Source organism: Mastomys coucha, unplaced genomic scaffold (genome assembly GCF_008632895.1).
Source record: "Mastomys coucha isolate ucsf_1 unplaced genomic scaffold, UCSF_Mcou_1 pScaffold14, whole genome shotgun sequence".
Lineage (NCBI taxonomy): Eukaryota > Metazoa > Chordata > Mammalia > Rodentia > Muridae > Mastomys > Mastomys coucha.
Genome location: NW_022196896.1, coordinates 110,232,794 through 110,253,120, shown reverse-complemented (window position 1 = coordinate 110,253,120; position 20,327 = coordinate 110,232,794). Strand labels below are relative to the sequence as shown.

The following is a 20,327-nucleotide window of genomic DNA, read 5'->3' as shown; positions in this document are numbered from 1 at the left end:
CTGGAATTCCAGAAGAAACCTTACATTGAAAGAGAAAAGAATTACACCCTCTTTACAGAAGATAAATGGAATAACCATGGTGGTTTTATCAAACACTTCTTAGTCACAGCAGTCCTTCTGTTCAGTGTTTTTGTATTCATCTTGAATGGTTGTTACTTCTGTTTACTAGATTTCTTCTAACCATTGCTTAGCTTTTAAGAGAAAGCTTAAGACTTTTGTTGGCATTCCTGCTCAGATGGGAAGGTGTCCTGGGGACCCTTTGATTTCCAGGAACCACACAACTCTGCGTGAAGAAGGTATCAGACACAGGATTTCAGTAACCACTCAGCTCTGAGGGGAAACCTCTTCAGCAGAGGTGTTGCAGCTCCTCAGCTAAGCTGAGGAGTTCAGGAGCCTTAGCCCCACTCTGCCTTTGGTTCTTCTGATGAGAGAGTCATAACAGGCAACAAATCTCCTGATAGAGATTTATTGGAGGGTCCAAGGAGAGGATGGACAAATCAGAGATGGCTGCACTGTCCTAGGGAGCAGACAGTAGGGAATCGGACAAAGGGCAGGCAGGGTTTATATAGGGTTTCTTGGTGGGACTGAGCTTTCTAGTGCGGAGATTTCCAGGATGGGGATTGGTGGCATTTCAAGTCCTGACCTTTGGGGAACTCAAGGACTGGGTTTTCATGTTCAGGAATTGGTGGCTTTTGTTCAGACTTTTCACATAATCTGGAGAGGTTGTTAAGGGGCTAGAGATTACCTTTGTTTTGTGACCTTTACAGAGGCTGGACATTATAATAGGGAGGTCTGGGGAGGGACCTGGCTGCTGGAGCTTGTGGGGCAAAGGGCTGACCAGTTTCCTAATTTGAGAGCTTACAAAGTTTACAAAGGGAGTCCACTTCCCTGCCACTATGTTCACATGGGCAGGCACATGAACTAAATTGTCAAAAACTTTTTTTTTCTTTTGGTGGCAAAAGTATGAATATATGATTGTAAAGTTACCATCTGGCATATTGACAGCTTCATGCATGAAAATGGGCAGACAGAAAATGGGCAGACCATATGGATAGTTCCATTTCTGCAGGGCTCTTGAGGAATGGTGGCTTTTTACTTGCCTTCATTATTTTTCTCTTCTACATGTGAAATAAAACCTATCAGTATAGGTATAGTGAGGTCTCTTGATTCTCCTACTTAGCAGTATCTTCTAAATTGCGCCCCCCTATTGTGTGTGTGTGTGTGTGTGTGTGTGTGTGTGTGTGTGTGTGTGTGTCTGTCTGTCTGTCTGTCTGTCTGAGGGTAACCAATGAGGGCAGAAGAGGGTGTCAGATCTTGGAAATACCTGTGGTTGAGATATGGGTAGAAGCTAGGAAGGAAGGAACCTTTGGATCAGTGTGTGTGTGTGTGTGTGTGTGTGTGTGTGTGTGTCTGTGTCTGTGTCTGTGTCTGTGTCTGTGTCTGTCTGTCTGTCTGTCTGTCTGTCTGTCTGTCTCGCAGCTCAAATTTGTCCTCAGTTACATTCAAGCTAGAACTTCATTTTGTTTGAGAGGAGGGAAATTTTATGAGCACATTTCCATGCTTTCTTTTTAAACAGGTTTTTTATTGTAGCCCATATTGATCTAAAGTTGCTAGGTGCTGAAGATGACCATGAGTACTTCTGCTCTGCTTGTTCCTGGCTTGAGCAACTTTTTTGTTTTGAAAGGTTCTAAATTTTATTACTGTACAAACACCCCAATTTAGACACAAACAAGCCCCCAGGTTAAAAACATTGAAATTCGGCCGGGCAGTGGTGGTGCATGCCTTTAATCCCAGCACTTGGGAGGCAGAAGCAGGTGGATTTCTGAGTTCGAGGCCAGCCTGGTCTACAGAGTGAGTTCCAGGACAGCCAGGGCTACACAGAGAAACCCTGTCTCAAAAAACAAAAACAAAACAAAACAAAAATTAGTCAACTTAGCCTGGAGTTTTATGAGTTTCCACCTTCAACATTGAATTGATTTTTAGTGAGAGGAGTAATCTAATCTATCTTGTCTTGGGCCTGAGAAGCAAGGTTTACAATGGTTGCCTTGGTTACTGCCAGAAAGAGGGGCCTCTAGTTGGAAATTGCAAATATTTGACTCTGTAGATGAGACCAGGCAGGCTTCAAGCTCAGAGGGAGACACAGCCAGGATTCATTTCTTGTTTTTATGTTGTTTCGTTTTTTTTCCCCACCCATTTTTTCAAGACAAGTTTTCTTTCAGTAGTCATTTTTTTCATTATTTTCGTGTTTCCCCCTTTCCTTGGTATTGTGTAAAATATGTGAGTGAAACTAAGATGAGCTATATATAAGGTTCCAGGTTCTCATTTGCTAGGCAGCATGTGGAGTTCTGTAATTTTTTTTCTCTACTTTTGGCTGGTGACAGAATTGGTCTTTTAATTGCTGTTCATTCTTTAAAGGCAGGCTTGAAGCTCAGTGTTCTCTTGGTAGAGATAACTTGTTTGTTTTGTGAGAGGGGGGCAGATTTCACTAGAACATATAGTAGATTGAATGCTTTGTTTTATGAGACTGACCTCTTTAGGACAAAGACAAGACTGAAATTTATCCTCTCATAATACTGGTTGAAATAGGTTAGTATAGTAATTGTTAATTCTACCAGATACAGATTTTCCTATGGTCAATCATTAGCGTACATCCATTATGCTTTAGTTCCTCCCCACACTCCCACCCCCAACGGCTCTCACTACGTAGCCCTTGCTGATTTCTAAATCCAAGATCTACCCCACCTGCTTCTGAGTGCTGGAATTAAAGGCATGTGCCATAATACCTGGCTCCCTTAATATGTTAGAATTATTTATAAAAAGTATTTTCTTATCCACTGCTTAAAAACACTAATATGTATTAGCATTTTGCAGAAATAAAAATAAGCAGAAAGAAAACCACTGCCAAGCAACATTTAAATAGATGTTTGGCTATTGATGTTATGTTTGTTTACTCTTGTGTTGGCATCAATGAGAAGTTTGAGTGTGGCAGTACAAAAGTAGGTTTCACTGCCTTTAAGTAGAGTTGTAGTAGACAAGTGAGGTCTGTCATTTCATTTGCTTTTCTGAATATTTGTAACATATAAAGCTGTAAAACAAATAAAACTTAGAAAAAGGTTTTTAAACATTTAAAATATAACATAAGGAACTATATAATTTTTAACTAGTTATTTACTTCTTTTTTAAATATTAAGTGCAATGCACTTGTTGACATACAGCTTAGATCTCTTTGTAATCTTTGGGATATGAATTGGTGTGTATGGGTGTGTTGAGAGTTCTGTTTTGGTGTTGGGGATTGAACCCAGGGCCTCATGCATACTAAACTCTCATACTAAACTAAAACATACTTTACCACCGATTAAAATCTCACTATGTAGACCAGGCTTGCTCTGTGTTCCTCTGCCTTGAGTGATTATGCATGTACCACAATGCTGCCCCCCCCACCCCCCTTTTAACCTCTCTAGCCATATGCTTAATATTGTAGTCAATAATACAATGTGGAAATTATTTAATGGACAGTTTTCCTCAGATGTTTTCATTTTAGAGAGAGAGAGAAGAATTGGTAATATTGCAAACTACAAAAAATTAATTACAGGACCATGACCCTCTTTTTTATAAAGAGATCATAAAGGAAGACCCTACCTGATTTGAAGATTCTTCTTCTTCTTTTTTTTTTTTGTTGTTGTGGTGCTTGGGATCAAACAAACCCATGGCCTGAAGCATGCAATTATTTGACCACTCAGCAATGTCTCAAGTCCTACAAAGCTGAAAATATGGGTTGCCCTTTACATAAGCATCACCTTCTTCCTAAAACAAATGCAATTGTACAATGACTTAAAACAGTTTTCTTTAAGTGCCTGGATGTGCCACAGTGCGTGTGTACATGTTTGAGGACAACTTCATAGTTCTCCTTACCCAATGTGGGTCCTAGGGATCTAGAACTCAGGTTGTCCTACTTAGTTGTTAAAGTGCCAGTACCTACTGAGCCATCTTGCTATCCCTGTATAGCAGTTTTTAAAAATAGGTGTAATTTCTCAGTGAGATTAGCATTAGCTAAATAATAGTAGGAGGGGCCATTGCGTTGCTAGTTTAAGCCAGTTTTGTGAATTTTGGCTTTTTAATCTGATGGCATAGAACTTAACATTGTTGTGATCTGATGCTGAGAATTTATCTGCTGGTTTTTGGTTCATTTAAGGTTTTAGTAAGGTCATGATGAATGCATTCTAATTTTTACATTACAAAAAATTTGGAGTGAGCTTTAATAAAAAACAGAATAATTTTGTTAGGGTCTAAAAGTCCAAAACAGATAACAAAACATGATTACTTGAATTAGGCAGCAAAAATTGTCCAGTCAGGGTCAATAGCACAGTCAGGAGCTGACTGGGTCTTTGAATGTTCATCTTATAAGTATTTTATCAGATGGCAAAAAAGTACTGCACTTAGGCTGCTACTGATCTCAGTCAGGGCTATAGTACAGGCCTGGAAGCTACAACCCCAGGCCAGAATGGCAGACTCCACAGACATCTGAGCCAAGTTACAGTTAATTTTCCCACCAGTTAGGGTTTATTTAGGGATAGGGGACTTCCTTAGGCACATTTCTTAATTTTATACTTAACCCGATCCCACTGGTTAAGTTACTGACCTGTGGCTGGGGGACTTGCTGAGCATTCCTATTTCAACCTGCCAACCAGGATGTCAGTTAAGGGGGTGGGGGAGATGTAGGTGTCTTGGGAACTTTATTTGATCTCTATTCAATATGGCTTCAGTTTGGTTTCTTAAAATTTTGCTTTGAAAGAAGAAAATTAGCATTTTTATTTTTTGTGATTGATTGGAGATATGTAACATTTATTTTTTAATTTTTTTTATTTTTCTTTGGTTTTTCGAGACAGGGTTTCTCTGTGTAGCCCTGGCTGTCCTGGAACTTACTCTGTAGATCAAGCTGGCCCCAAACTCAGAAATCCACCTGCCTCTGCCTCCCAAGCGCTGGGATTAAAGGAGTGTGCTGAATCCTTGTTTCAATCTCAAAACATGCATGCGCGCATGCACACACACACACACACACACACACACCCACCCACCCTACCCATTTTTATTTTTCAAGACAGTTTGCTTTGGCTGTCTTGGGATTTACTTTGTACACTAGGCTGGCCTCTGTGGCAGGGAGAGATCCACCAGCTTCTCCTATGTCATGGTGGGATTAAAGGCTTGTGCCATCATACCTAGCTTAATTATTCTTAAAAGATGCTTTGTTTTGAATAACTAGTTCATGGTTTTTAAATTATAAAACTTCTGAGGACAGCACAACAGGGGATCAGTTGTTTAAGCATGCTCTGAGTTCAGTCTACAGTACAAATAATAAAAAAGTACAACAAAAGTATGAAAACAGTATATAGTACCTGGATGATATACTGTATGAATATCATTTTACTGCTATTAAGTTTGTTTCCTGAAAACATGTCATACCTCTTTTTGAGTGCTTAAAACAGTTTGCAAAGTTAGGAATCAACCTAGGGCATACTGCGTAATCACCAAGCTATAATCCCGTCAAGAATTACCTTTTTTTTAAAAAAATTTATTTATTTATTATATGTAAGTGCACTGTAGCAGTCTCCAGAAGAGGGTGTGAGCCACCATGTGGTTGCTGAAATTTGAGATCATGACCTTCAGAAGAGCAGTTGGTGCTATTAACTGCTGAGCCATCTCTCAAGCCCCAAGAATTACTTTTTAAACAAGTAACTCTTTTCAGAATTAATAATACTGTGATCTCATTCTTGTTTTTATAAAGAACATGGGTACCAGTTGTTTTTATTAATACCAGGTTTTTTGTTTGTTTGTTTGTTTGAAACAGTGTTTTTCTGGATCACCCTGGCTGTTCTGGTACTCTCTCTGTAGCCCAGGCTGGCCTTGAACTCAGAAATCCGCCTGCCTCGGCCTCCCAAGTGCTGGGATTAAAGGTGTGCACCACCGCCGCCTGGCTTGTTTTTATTTTTTGTTTTTCCCAACACTGGTTTCCCAGGAACTCACTCTGTAGACCAGACTGGTCTCAAACTCAGAGATCCGACTGCCTCTGTCTCCCAAGTGCTGGGATTAAAGATCTGTACCACCACTGCCAGGCTACTATTATTTTTTTTGATAACTTATGTGCCTTTTTATTGAATGAAATAACACCAGGACTAAACTTACACAAAATATTTAATTTAGCATTTAACATAATTTCTTCAAACTTGCTTTTTTAGAATAATGCTGCCATTGATAATTAAAATTTGTTGTAAACAAAATATACCTATATCACTGGAGTCTTTTGAACATGCACTAATGTTCTGAGGTAATTGTTAGATATCTCCAGGATAATGCATATGTATATGTGTACTTTGTGTTGATTAATTCGATCTTGATTTCATGTTGTATTTGCTATTTGATGACTACATTGATTTTTCTCTGCAAAACCAGGTTGAAAATGGGTTCATCCAGTTCTGTATTTATGTCCTTACCTGACTTTTAATGTACAAATTGGGAACCATCATTGTTTTGTGAATCACTATTGCTTTTTTTTTCTACAAAGTTTCTCTTTTGTTTTACAGGTTCTCCCCCTACTCTCTGTGTTGGAGATTGAAACCAAGATCTTGTTCATGATAGCTAGGCACACACTTTACCATACACTGGTCTGCAAAGTTAAAGATAAAACAAAAAAACAGGTTCTCTCCTCTGTGCCGGAGATTGAAACCAAGATCTTGTGCATAATAGCTAGGCACACACTTTACCACTCACTGGTCTGCATATCCAGTTATAATAAATGTTTAAAAACCTATAGTCACATTGCCTATTTTTAAATGTAAAAAACTGGCACATTTATGGGATCCTATGTAAATGTATTTTAATATCTGTATACATTACGTAATAATGTTGAACTTTTATCAAGTTAAATATACCTATGTTATTTTGTCATTTTTTCTGAAACATTCAATGTTCTCAGTTTGGAATGTATAGTATGTTGTCATTTAGTCAACCTACACCGTGTTAATAAAAGAAGTGTATTTGCTGTGTGTGTGTGTGTGTGTGTGTGTGTCTGTGTGTCTGTGTCTCTGTGTATGTTGTGAAAATATTAGAATTTCTATAATGAAATCTGAAAAAATTGCTTAAATAAGCACAATATGCATTTTGGTAGCTGATACTTAGGATTATTAACCTTTGGGTGTAGAGGTGGTTGGTTCTAAGACAATTACTTTTCTCAGATTATCTGGTAGGATCACAATTTAATTAATATTTGGAAGATGTGCAGGTCAACTGATTTGGGAGGCTTTTTAATGTAAAAATATTTCACTTTCGATACTGCATTTGCATCTCAGTGTCCTGATAGATTTCTGTTTTGATTTTCTGCTGACAGGTCACATTTAGGGCAGGCAAAACGTAAGGGATTTATCCCTCCTGAGAGTAGAAAATCTAATTTTAAGGCACCCAAAGTGCAATCTAATACTACTTCTGAACTGTCAAGGGGACACCTTTCTAAAAGGTAAATTTTCACATTGCTTATACGGTTTCAAGGAAGACTTAAATTGGATTTGAATTATTTCATAATATGAAAGCTTATGTGAGGTTATCTTAAATGTTACTACAATTTTCTCTGTATGTTATTCACTTTTCAGTGGTATTGCTGATCTCTACCTTAGGCAATGGAGTTTTTTTACTTGTTTAGGAGTGATGAGGTTGCTTATTTGCTTAACAAAACTCTATAGGCATTTAACAAACTATGAGTGAGTGAGTGTGTGTGTGTGTGTGTGTGTGTGTGTGTGTGTGTGTGTGTGTGTGTGTGTGTGTACACATGAACGCCACTGCCCACAGAGGCCAGAAGAGGGCATTGGAGTCCACGGAGCTGGAGTTAGAGGTAGTTGCAAGCCACCTGGTATAAGTTTTGGGAACTGAGCTCAAGTTCTATGAAAGAGCAACAGCCACCCAGTTGTCAGCATTTCAAGATGTCATTTAACATTTTATTTAATGCTGATTGCCAGAACCTAAGTCAGTATCATTGTTAGTCCATGTCAGTATTCTTTAGGGGGGAGAATACACACACACACACACACACACACACACACACACACACACACACACACACACGCACGCACGTGCATATGTGTATATATATTATACATACATGCATACATACATACATAATATGCATATGTTTATATATATGTGGGTGCTAGAGGAGACCAGAAGAGGGCTTTGGGTGTCCTAGAGCTGGAGTTACTGGTGATTGTGAGCTACCATGTGGGTGCTGAGAATTGAACACTGGTCCTCAGCTAAAAAGACTCAAGTACTCTAAACCACTGAGCCATTTCTCCAGATATGATTGGTAGGAGGCTTTACTTAGGGGTGTTACTATAAAGATTCTTTGTTTTACAAGATGATGTCTAACCTTTCAGAAAATGCTTATTCTGTACATTGAGAAAATATTTGTCTTTAGAATAGAGCTTCAGAATTCAAGCTCAGTAGTTCTGAAACACTAAGCATTCTTTTTCTTAAAACAATAACATCTTTTGATTAGAGGAGTCTTGGTTTCAGTGATGTTTGGATCAAAGAGTATTCTCACTTTGATCTGGGCATGGTGGAAGAAGCCTAAAATCCTAGCGCATGCGAAGTGGAGGCAGGAGGACCAGTGTTCAAAGAGTGTCTTAGCTGAAAACTTTTTTATAGACCATTCTGGGTTATAAGAGAGATATCATTTCTCTCCCCACTCCCATAAGGACAATGCACATTGAAAAATCATAGTACTTTCCTTCCATTTCCAACTATTCAAAAATATTAATAGTGGACTTCTGAGGCTTTGTCCCACCACCTTTTCCCCCAAAGGTCCAGAGATTTAAGGGAGTTGGGAATCTTAAGTGTTAGAAGACAGGTTTACTCATGACAGGCTACAGCTAACTCTTTTCTTATCTAACCTCTTAGAAGCTGCAGTTCATCATCTGCTGTCATAGTTCCACAACCAGAGGATCCAGACAAAGCCAATACTTCAGAAAGGCAGAAAACGGGGCAGGTGCCTAAAAAAGACAATTCTCGAGGAGTGAAACGCAGTGCTAGTCCAGACTACAACAGGACCAACTCTCCTAGCTCTGCGAAAAAGCCCAGAGCATTTCAGCATATTGAGTCTCTCTCAGAAACCAATAAGCCACATAGTAAGTCAAAGAAGAGACATTTAGACCAGGAGCAACAACTGAAATCTGCACAATTGCCGTCAACAAGTAAGGCTCACACCAGAAAGAGTGTGGCTGCTGGTAGTTCACGGAGTCAGAAAAGAAAGAGGACAGAGAGTTCTTGTGTTAAGAGTGGTTCTGGGTCCGAATCAACTGGTGCCGAAGAGAGATCTGCAAAACCCACCAAGCTGGCTTCAAAATCGGCCACCTCAGCCAAAGCTGGGTGTAGCACCATCACTGATTCTTCTTCTCCTGCCTCTACTTCCTCCTCATCTTCAGCTGTAGCCCCGGCCCCTTCGACTGTACCAGCAGGTGCCAGGGTGAAACAAGGAAAAGACCAGAACAAGGCCAGGCGTTCCCGTTCTGCATCCAGCCCCAGTCCCAGAAGAAGTAGCAGGGAAAAGGAACAGAGTAAAACTGGTGGCTCTTCAAAATTTGATTGGGCTGCTCGCTTCAGCCCCAAAGTTAGCCTACCTAAAACAAAACTGTCTCTTCCAGGGTCTTCTAAGTCAGAGGCATCAAAACCTGGACCTTCAGGATTACAGGCCAAATTAGCAAGTAAGTTTCTGGGAAGGTTTTTGTTTACTCAACATCTCTTGGTTGGTCTGGAATGATCTTGCTTTCTTTGCTTTATTTTTTCTGTTTCGGATTTATCTTATCTCCATATAAGAATGTATGTTAGTTAAAATACAAGTTAAATTTGTTGAGACGGGTAAGAAATGTCTTTATTACTGCTAAGTAATCATATTTTAGTGTCTATATGTTTGTCTTTATGTAATCTACTGTTCAGTTATTTTCTAATGCCAACACTGGGAAAGTTATTCTGACCTAGATTTTTAAAGCATTTTTAATTTATTTAATTTTATTTTTCTGTACTAGATTTTAAAAGCACGAATTTATGACTTTCAGAGTGTACTTTTAAAAGATGATTGCTTCATATGTTCCACATACTTAATTTAATGGAAAGAGTATTGTGCTCTTGAAGCTTATAGAAGAGTAGAAACAATACATCTAAGCAAAGAAGCGGGGAATGAGCATAGTGCTTTCCTTTTTGAATTAGTCTTAGGGATGGAGATTTACACACACACACATACCCCTCTACCTTCTCTACCTTCCCTTCTTTCCTTCTTCAGGAGACTTCCTCCTTAAAACTGTTAGGAAAGATGATGCTGACCTTCTAACTGTTCACACTGTATGGTTGAAGCTGTTCCTTTCTGCTCTGTTCTAAGAATATAGAAAGGATAATGAAACTGAGAGAACAGTGAGCCACATCCTTTTCACATTTTTTTTGGGTTGGTGGGGGTTGTTTTGAAATAAGATTTCTCTGTGTATCCTTGGCTGTCCTAGTACTTTCTCTGTAGCCAGGCTGGCCTCAGATTTGCAGAGAATGCCTGCATCTACCTCTTGAGTGCTGAGACCTAAGGCATGCACCAACACTACCTGGCCCTTTTCACAGTTAATAACAAGTCTAAAGGTTTTTATTTTCTTTGTTTTTAAATTCTTGACCCATAGTCTAAGCATGTTGCTCAAAGTACTTTCTTTTTTTCTTTTTTTTTAAAAAGATTTATTTATTTTATGTATATTAATACACTTTCTTCAGACATACCAGAAGAGGGCATCAGATTCCATTACAGGTGGTTGTGAGCTACTATGTGGTTGCTGGGAATTGAACTCAGAACCTCTGGAAGAGCAGTGAGTGCTCTTAACTGCTGAGCCATCTTTCCAGCCCTCAAAGTACTTTCAGTTACTGTGATCTTCATATTTTTGCCAGGGAATACAGGTATATAGCAGTACCTAGGAGGAGTTCAGGCAGTTTTCTCTTTTGAGTTCTTTTACGAGATGATGGCTTTGATAGACCTATGGTATTTCTTAGTTATTGAATGCCTTTCAGTGATTGCTGCTAACATTTTTTTAAAAAATTACATTTGTTTGTGTTTGTTGTATTATGTATATGTCAGTGGGTACACATGCCATGGTACATATGTGGAGGTCTGAAGACATTCCTTCTCTACTTCTACCGTATGGGTCCTGGAGATGGAATTTAGGTCATCACACCTAGTGGCTATTGCCTTTACTGCTGAGCCATATGACCAGCCCTTTCACTAACATTCTTGTTCAACAACTTCACTAATGATGAATCAGCCTAACTTAAAATAGAGTCAACTAAGTTGTTGACGCTGTTTAGCACTAAATCTGTAGCTATGTCTATACACATACTTGGGCATGTGCTATGGTGCTTGCTTGGGAAGGACAATTTGTTCTCTCCTACTTTGGGGTATGGTGTCCTATATTTGTCAGTAAGCTCCTTATCTGCTTAACATAACATTTTTTTGTTTACATATATCATATGGTTGGTTGTTGGAAAGTTGCCATCATTTAAAGTGGTACAGGTAGTGGATAGAGATTTGCAAGTTTACTAGTTTGCAGTCAAAAGGAAAGACCTGCTCAAAGATTGACTTCTCCATGCCCAGGTTTTCATGACAGTTGGAAATACTAATGTCAACCCCTGTCCCTCCTCCTCACTTGAAATAAGAGCATATGGCTTTCTTTGTGGTAGCTCTGTTACACAGCTGTGTAGTTTTCTTTCTTTCTTTTTTTCCGAGACAGGGTTTCTCTGTGTAGCCCTGGCTGTCCTGGAACTCACTCTGTAGACCAGTTCAGGCTGGCCTTGAACTCAGAAATCTGCCTGCCTCTGCCTCCCAAGTGCTGGGATTAAAGGCGTGCGCCACCACCGCCCGGCTGCTGTGTAGTTTTCATAGCCAGTAAATTGGATTGAATTTACATTGCAAATGATTCATATTCTCCCATCTCAATACTTCACTCAAGTTATTTATCTCATTCTGTTCTTATTTCTTAAGGTGGTTCATGGCCAAGTGATGACATATATATAGTAAATACTACAGGGATATGTCTTCAACCTCTTCTCATGGGTTGGTTTTCTTTTTTCATTTCTTATGAGATAGGATATCTATGCAAGTAAGGTAGCTCATTCTATATCTCAGGCTTGCACTCTTTTTTTTTTTTTTTTTTTTTTTTTTTTTTGGTTTTTTGAGACAGGGTTTCTCTGTGTAACTGTGGCTGTCCTGGAACTCACAGGACTCCTGGAACTCTACTCTATAGAGTATAGACCAGGCTGGCCTCAAACTCAGAAATCCACCTGCCTATGCCTCCCAAGTGCTGGGATTAAAGGCGTGTGCCACCACCGCCCGGCCTAGGCTTGAACTCTTAATAATTTTTTATTTTATGTGCGTTTGTGTTTTGCCTCCATGTATGTCTGTGAATGTGTCAGATCTTGGGGTAGTTGTGAGCTTCCATTTGGGTGGAATTGAACCGGGGTCCTCTGGAAGAACCATCTCTCCAGCCCCAGAAGCTTCTTCATGATGATGATTCTCCTCCTCTTCCTCCTCCTCCTTCTTCTTCCTCTTCTTCCTCTTCTGCTTCTTCTGCTTCTTTTGCTTCTTTTATTTAGATTTAATAAGATTTATTTATTGATCCATATGAGTATACACTGTAGCTAGTACAGGTAGTTGTGATCCTTCATCTGGTTTTTGGGAATTGACTTTTAGGACCTCTGCTTGCTCCTGTCGTCCCTGCTCGCTCAGTCCTTGCTAGCTCTGGCCCAAAGATTTATTATAAACAAGTACACTGTAACTGTCTTCAGATGCACCAGAAGAAGGCCCCAGATCTCATTACGGGTGGCTATGAACCACCATGTGGTTGCTGGGATTTGAACTCAGGACCTTCAGAAGAGCAGTCGGTGCTCTTACCTGCTGAGTCATCTCACCAACCAAACTTTTGATCTTCTTGCTTGAGCCTCTAAAATGTAGAAATTATAGGCATGCAGCACTATGCCTGCTGAGCTTTCTTTTCTTAATAGACAACACTTAAAAAGCATATATATTATGTATGTTTTGCCTGCATTCATGTCTGTTTACCATGTGAATGCCTGGTTCCCTCTTAGGTAGAAAGAGGGTTTCAGGTTCCCTGAAACCATGGATGTATGAAAGAACAACAACCACTGATAGTTTCTAGGGCCGCATATGGTGGTGCACATCTTCAATCACAGCTCACTTGAAAGCAGAGGCAGAAGCAGGCAAAGTTTGAGGCCAGTTAGGACTACATAGTAAAATCCTTTTTCAAGGAAGGAAGGAAGAGAAAGGAAAAGGAAAGGGGTTTTAATAGGTATATATTTATTACACAGAGTGAGTTTCATCTACTCTTCATAAATGCATGTAATTTAGTCATACCTATTTCCTTTTGTTTCCTTTTGAAAAATCCCCTTCTCCAACTTAAATGTTGTGTTCCTCTGTGTGTCTATGTGGTTGAATAAATTTCACCAAGGCCACTTACAGGGATTATCTCTAGGACATTTACCTCACAGTTTATCCCACCTAAGAAATGTCTATATTATCCTCAATTTCTTTAAATATGTATAAATCTTCAGGTTAGAGGAGTGGTCGTCTCTGAGCCTTTACCCTTTATAGGACAGATTGTTGATGAGCATAGTCTTAAGCAGATCATGTAAAGCTGTGGTTACAGCTATTGTTCTGTGTTCAGGATCGCAAAACCAAGTCATATTGGGGAGGTAGCATTTCACCCTCTTTCCCTTGTTCCCTCTGTTGTTTTTTTTTTTCTAAATAAAATTACATTTGTGTATGTGAGAATGGTGGTTCACAGGTATCATTTAGTGTGTGTTGAAGTCAGAAGACAACTTGTGGGAGTTTCCTTCTACCTTATTGGTTTCAGGGATCAAACTCAGGTCCTAGGCTTGATAGCAGTGTCATTACTTGTGTGTGTCTATATGTGTGTCAGTGTGTCTGTCTGTCTGTCTGTCTCTCTGTTGGTGGTAGGATGGAGTAGAAGGATGAGTGAGTAGTGTGTGTTTGTGTGTTCATATTATGCCACATTTAAGTGGCAGAGTTAGTTCTTCCTTTCTGCCTTCCATGTTAGATTCTAGGGACTGAACAACTTTGTTCTGTCTTACTGGCCCAAACTATTAAGTTCCTCCACCCTGTTCTGTGTTCCTTGGACTTTGTAGGGCATGGTATGAATGTTCCTCCAAAGCATTCAGCACTCTTTCATTCTTATTAGTCCGTACAGTTCCACTGAGCACTGCTGAGATGCTCATCTCACCAAATAGTCCCCACCAGTCTGTGAGTATAAACAGTTATTTAGAAGAAAACTATGATAAGCACATCATGTGTATTTTGCAATACATATTAAGATGGCAGCAATAGCTTTCTCAGTACATACCACCTCGAACCTCTACGGTAACAAATGTGAACTAACTCCTGTTGGTCATCAACTTTGATCAGAAAACAGTTGGTTACCTATTTCACAGACATGTTGTTATTGTGTCATCTTGCCATAAGATCCACAGCTAAATGAGAGCTCTCAACAGGCTTAGAACACAAAACACCAGCAGTAAGAGGGTTAGGCAGTAAATGAGGAAGCCCAGTGCTAATTTTTTCTGTATCCTTATACGATTATGGCAACTTCAGTCATAGGGTTTTATTGTCTAATTTTGTAATTGTTTTTTGGAGGGTTTCATGGACCTTCATGACCATTGTGTAGCGAGACAGCACAGACTCTTTAATGCATTTTTCTTGATTTTTATAGAACTCTTATTGAGGAAAGACCAAGAGTTCTGTCACTTCATTGGCTCATGAAACAAATGAATTTTTCAATTAAACTTGCTTTACGTTATCATTCATATTATTAGACTTCATTTTACAATGCCACTTTCTTTTTTGCAATGTCACTTTCTCAGATTGTTATATGTAGCCAGTGTTTTCCTAATCTTATTGCTACTACTTGTTCTAATTTCTAATTATAGCCTAAGCTATTGAAATGAGAGAAGGAACTGGTAACTTTTTTTTTAAAGCATCTAGTAAGTACTGGTTATTTTATTAGTTGTATATGATTTTAAAACAATGTAGTAGTGGTTTAGAGTATTCGGGAATATTATTCCAGGGTGTTAGAACAGCTTTCCTGAGCACTTTATATACTTTATACATTTTACCTGGAAGATAGATAATTAGGATTTGGATAGTTTATTATAACTTTGAAACCCTTGCTTTCTTCACTGTTTTCCCTCCTTCCTTCCTGCCTCTACCTTATTACTTCTCATGTTCTATTAATAAAACATTTTTTGATTTGATAAAATTAAGACCCTGGATGGGGCTGGAGAGATGGCTCAGCAGTTAAGAGCACTGACTGCTCTTCCAGAGGTCTTGAGTTCAATTCCCAGCTACCACATGGTGGCTCACAACCATCTGTAATGGGATCTGATGCACTCTTCTGGTGTGTTTGAAGACAGCTACAATGTACTCACATAAATAAAATAGATAAATTTAAACAAAAACAAAAGACCCTGGGGAAATAAAAAGATGCCCCTTTGCTAGTGAATTAGTGATAACTACCTTCTGAACTGCATTATTCATGTTACATCATTGGCATTTGGTTTTTTTGGAAACAGGGTCTCTCTACACAGCTTTAAGTGTCCTGGAACTCACTATTTAGACCAGGCTGCCCTTAAACTCTAAAGATCTAACTACTTCTGCCTCTGGGATTAAAGGGTGGGGCACAATGCCCTGCTGGATTTTTCTTAAAAAATAAAAACAATTTCAGAACAAAAGACTAGCCAATATTTACTGTGCTAGTCATGGATCATCTCATTTTTCCATCAGATTTTTGTTTTTTTCTTTTTTTAGAGACAGGGTTTCTCTGTGTAGCCCTGGCCTTCCTGGAACTCAATCTGTAGACCAGGCTGGCCTCGAACCCTGAAATATGCTTGCCTCTACCTCCCAAGGATGGGATTAAAGGCATGCACCACCACTGCCTGGCTCCATCAGATTTCTGTGCAAGTAAAATTCTGAGATTATAGAACATGGAATGAATTGCTGATCTAGTTTCTGTCCAAGGTCATAAAGAAAAGAAGCCATAGTACTGAGATTCAAACTCAGGCCATTCTGAAATTGGTCCTAAAGTGAAAATCTATAGCAATGAAGAGATTAAGAGAAAGGGATCTATTACTGAATATTAATTCTTTGTGGGAGAATGTCCAAAGTACAGATCAGTAGTCTTGGATTTGAATCCTTCTGTCATTTTAAGAGGTGATAATTGCTGGAAATTTATTGTGAACTGGGCGTAATACTTACTTATAAAAGCAAGTGCTTATCTACAGAGACTTATTTACATAGTCCCTGTTACATGGCTATCACAGAATGTAGGAAGCACAACTGAAAGTAAGTACCTTCAGTAAATGGAGCAGTGCTTTGGTCATTGTGCAAATCTGTTTCTGCACTGGGAACACTCAGATGTTAATGTTTGCTACTCATGCCAGTTTTATGAATAACTGAACTTTCAGTTATAGAAAGTATCATAGTTAAGACTTGATACTGTGAAGAGATACTATGACTGACAAATCTTATAAAGAAAAATATTTAATTGAAGTTTGGTCCATTGTCATGGTGCGAAGCCTGGCAGCACCCAGGCAGTAGGCCACTTGGATCCCCCCAAGATTTATTTAATTTATGAGTGCATTGTTGCTGTCTTCAGACACACCAGAAGAGGGCATCATGTTATCATAGATGATTGAGAGCCAGCATGTGGCTGGGAATTTAACTTAGACTCTCTGGAAGAGCAGCCGGTGCTTTTAACCACTGAGATGTTTCTCCAGCTCCCAAGGACACCCAAGTGCCACTCTCTGTGGGCCTACAAGGGCCATTTTCTCTCAACCACCACATGTAGTTAGGGCCAAAGTTTCCTTTACTCTTATCTTCAAACTAATATTAATTCTTATAAGACAGGAGTAAAAAATTATGGCAGGTCATATATTCAGAAACTTCATGGGATTATGTGGTTTGTTTTGTTTTTTGTTTTTGTTTTTGGTGCTTAGGATTGAACATTATATGTGCCAGGCAAGTGTTCTGCCACTATACTAACTCTCTAGCTCCCTGACTAGCCTTTTTTTCATTTTAATTTTTCTTGAGTCTTATTGTCTGTCTTATGTGAAGGCCAGAGGACAACTTTATAGAGCCAGTTCTCTTCAGGCTTGTACAGAAGTACCATTATCTACTGAGCCATTTTGTGGGCTCCTTCTTGACTTTTGAATTCATCAAAATTTGTTGTTTCACATTCTCAGGCAGAATTTGACTTAATGTTGAGGAGCTAACTGCTGATTAGGTGACTTTGCTGCCTAATGATTGCTTATGCTGTATTCTAGAATGAAACATCTGTTAATATTTTTAGATTTTTCTTAGGTTGATAACATATCACAGGGAAGATTCTTTGAAGCTCCTATCTGAAATTGATGGTGTGTCAAACCTCGGAGGAGCTTGAACTAAGAAGAAGCCTCCTGGGGTGTAGGGTAGGGGATATGTCATTTATTTGTGACTGTCTCCTTTAATCAAGGATTTCTGTAATTTACATGTAAAATATCCTGTGTCCAGAAAGTTGCTCAGTTGTATAATTGGAAATCATACAGGAAATCTGTAATCTGGATCTGGAAATCTGGTTGCTTCATAAACTTCTCATCACTGAATCGTTGGTTTTAACTTCAACATTGTGGTTCTTGGTATTATCCTGAATCTTTAATGTCTATAGACTTGGTTTTAATTGGTCTCAGTTTCCTGCCTTTAGCATTTGGACTGAAGTACCAAGTATGTTTGCTTTTCACTGGGAAATTTGAGCTGTGATTGTAGCTCTTTCACTGTCACCACCTTTTATGTATCAGGTGTTTGTTGTTTCTGCCCTAGGACTCAACTCTTGCTGTCTAGGCTGGCCTCAAACTCTGATCTACCTGCCTCTGCCTCCAAAGCATTGAGACTAAAGTTATATGTCACCATCTGGCTGAGTCAGATTTTTCTCTTTTTCTTTTTGTAATGAGTACACTGTAGTTGTCTCTGGACACACCAGAAGAGGGCATCAGATCCTATTACAGATGATTGTGAGCAACCATGTAATTGCTGGGATTTGAACTCAGACCTCTAGAAGAGCAGTCAGTGCTCTTAACCTCTCTTCAGCCCTAGATGATTTTTTAAAATGCTGTCTAAGTGGCATTTTGTGAAGGTGCATGTTTTTAGTCTTTTTTTTTCTTTTCTTTTTTTTTAATTTAGAAGACCAGAGTTTTTCTATGGACGTGTATAGATTTTTAATGACACTAGGCATTTCTTTGCTTTAGGCCTGTTTCTGTTACTATCATGTTATGTAGAAAGATATATACCTAACAGGACATTTTTTGTTCTTGGTTTTTGCTTTTTGAGACAGGGATTTTCTTTGTAGTGCCGGGTTTTCTGAAATTCAGTCTGCAGACCTGGATGCAACTCCAGAGATCTGCCTGCCTGCCTCTGCCTCTTGAGTGCTAGATTAAAGGCGTGTGCTACCTCCTTTTGGCTCTTAACAAATTTTCAAGTGATATAAGTAAAAGTTGTTTTGCTATCTTAATGTATATACTGTATATTTATCATCCCCTCTCCCTTGCTTTGCGTGTTTTTGATTTCTTGAGATATGGTCTTGTGTAACTCAGGTGCTTTTTGAAATAGCTGTGTAGCAGAGGTAACCTGGAATAAAATTTCTCTCTGAGACAGCCTCATGTAGCCCAGGCTCATTTTGAACATAATACTCCCATTTCCAACCCACAAAACAAGGTTTATAGCATGTTCCACAAGTGGCTGGATTTTTTTTTTTTTTAAATGCTTAAAAAAAAAAAAGAGGGTGCTGGAGAGATGGCTCAGCAGTGGTTAAAAGCACTGACTGCTCTTCTGGAGGTCCTGAGTTTAAATCCCAGCAACCACATGGTGACTCACAACCATCTGTAATGAGATATGACGCCCTCTTCTGGTGTGTCTGAAGCCCAGCTGTAGTTTACTTACATTTAATAAATAAATCTTTTAAAAAAAATGAGAGAGATGCCAGTCGACTAAATCTGTTGTCAACTCCATTGCAGTGTGCACTTCCTGCTGTGTCTCATGTTACTAAGGATAAAGGCTGAGTAGAGTAGATGAGAAATCCTAGGTGTGTGACTACATCAAGAAATTGAGTTGAAAATAAATGGAAGAGCCAGGCAGTGGTGGCGCATGTACTTAGTCCCTAGTGCTTGGGAGGCAAAGGCAGATCTCTGAGTTTGAGGATGGCTAGGGCTACATAGAAGAACCCTGTCTTGAAATACAAAAAAATTCAAGAATTCTTAAGCCCCACATTATTACTCATTTACATTATAATGTTCTGATCCTTTTGTATTCATTTTAAGTGCCTAGTTATTCAGTTTATTCATTTGGAGATAAGTTTTTTAGAAATAAAAATTTCCCATAAATTTTGTTTAGATTAAATGTTGTTCTAGCTATAGCCTTTTGTCTCTGTAGAGTCTGATTTTTTTTTTTAAAGACTCATTCATCAACTTTCCTGACGATTTCTACATGAAAGAACTACTATTTTCACTTTAGAATAAAGAATATGGAGAGATATACATGTTTTTAAGTTTGTGTGTATATAGAATGTACAAGCAGTGGGTGAGCATGAGCCTGTGGAGCTCAGAAGGCTACTGTGGAACTGGAGGGTATAGGTGGTTCTGATCTGCCAACGAGTGTTGGGAAGTGAATCTGGATTTTGGGCAAGGGCAGTATAAGCTTTCTTAATTGCTGAGTCATCTCTCCAGTCCCCTTGATATCTAGAATTATTTTTCAGAGTAGCCAAGACATGGTAGTGGTAGTATACTCTATTAATCTCAGCACTTGAGAGATAAGGCAGATATCAGACTATCTGGGGCTACATCACAAGGTACTGTCTTTGTGTCCCCTCCACCTCCCACCCAGTAGAGAATTTTCACCTTAAACAAATTGGCATATCTAAAACTTAAAAGTTGAAAAGTGGAAGTGTCCACGTGTTTATTCCCCAGCAGTTGGGAGACAGTGGCAGAAAAAAGAGAAGCAATCAAGACCAAGTACATAATTGTTCCCCAGAAAAGCTCACATTCTTTTAACATGCATGGTCAGTCTAGTAGTATTCACAGAACATATCAGTATTGACTTTGGAGTCTTTTCATTATTGAAGCTGTTAGATTAAATAGAGCCTATTACCCAGTATACATTGTACCATTGAAAAGAAGAGGGGTTGATAGATGCTGTTCTGGCTTTTTTTTTT

General features: G+C 39.0%; 1 protein-coding gene across 24 annotated transcripts in view; it reads left to right on the top strand.

Annotated features, from left to right (window-relative positions):
- The window catches only part of Trip12 (thyroid hormone receptor interactor 12), a 130,682-nt gene that overhangs the window by 46,482 nt on the left and 63,873 nt on the right, over window positions 1-20,327 (top strand). For 16 of the 24 annotated variants that reach the window (XM_031368218.1, XM_031368212.1, XM_031368213.1 and 13 more), the window contains 2 exons: window positions 7,382-7,507; window positions 8,941-9,743. In XM_031368218.1, coding sequence (XP_031224078.1) covers window positions 7,382-7,507; window positions 8,941-9,743 — 929 coding nt within the window. The remainder of the gene's footprint in view (window positions 1-7,381; window positions 7,508-8,940; window positions 9,744-20,327) is intronic. The other 8 variants (XM_031368223.1, XM_031368227.1, XM_031368222.1 and 5 more) reach the window with 2 other exon arrangements.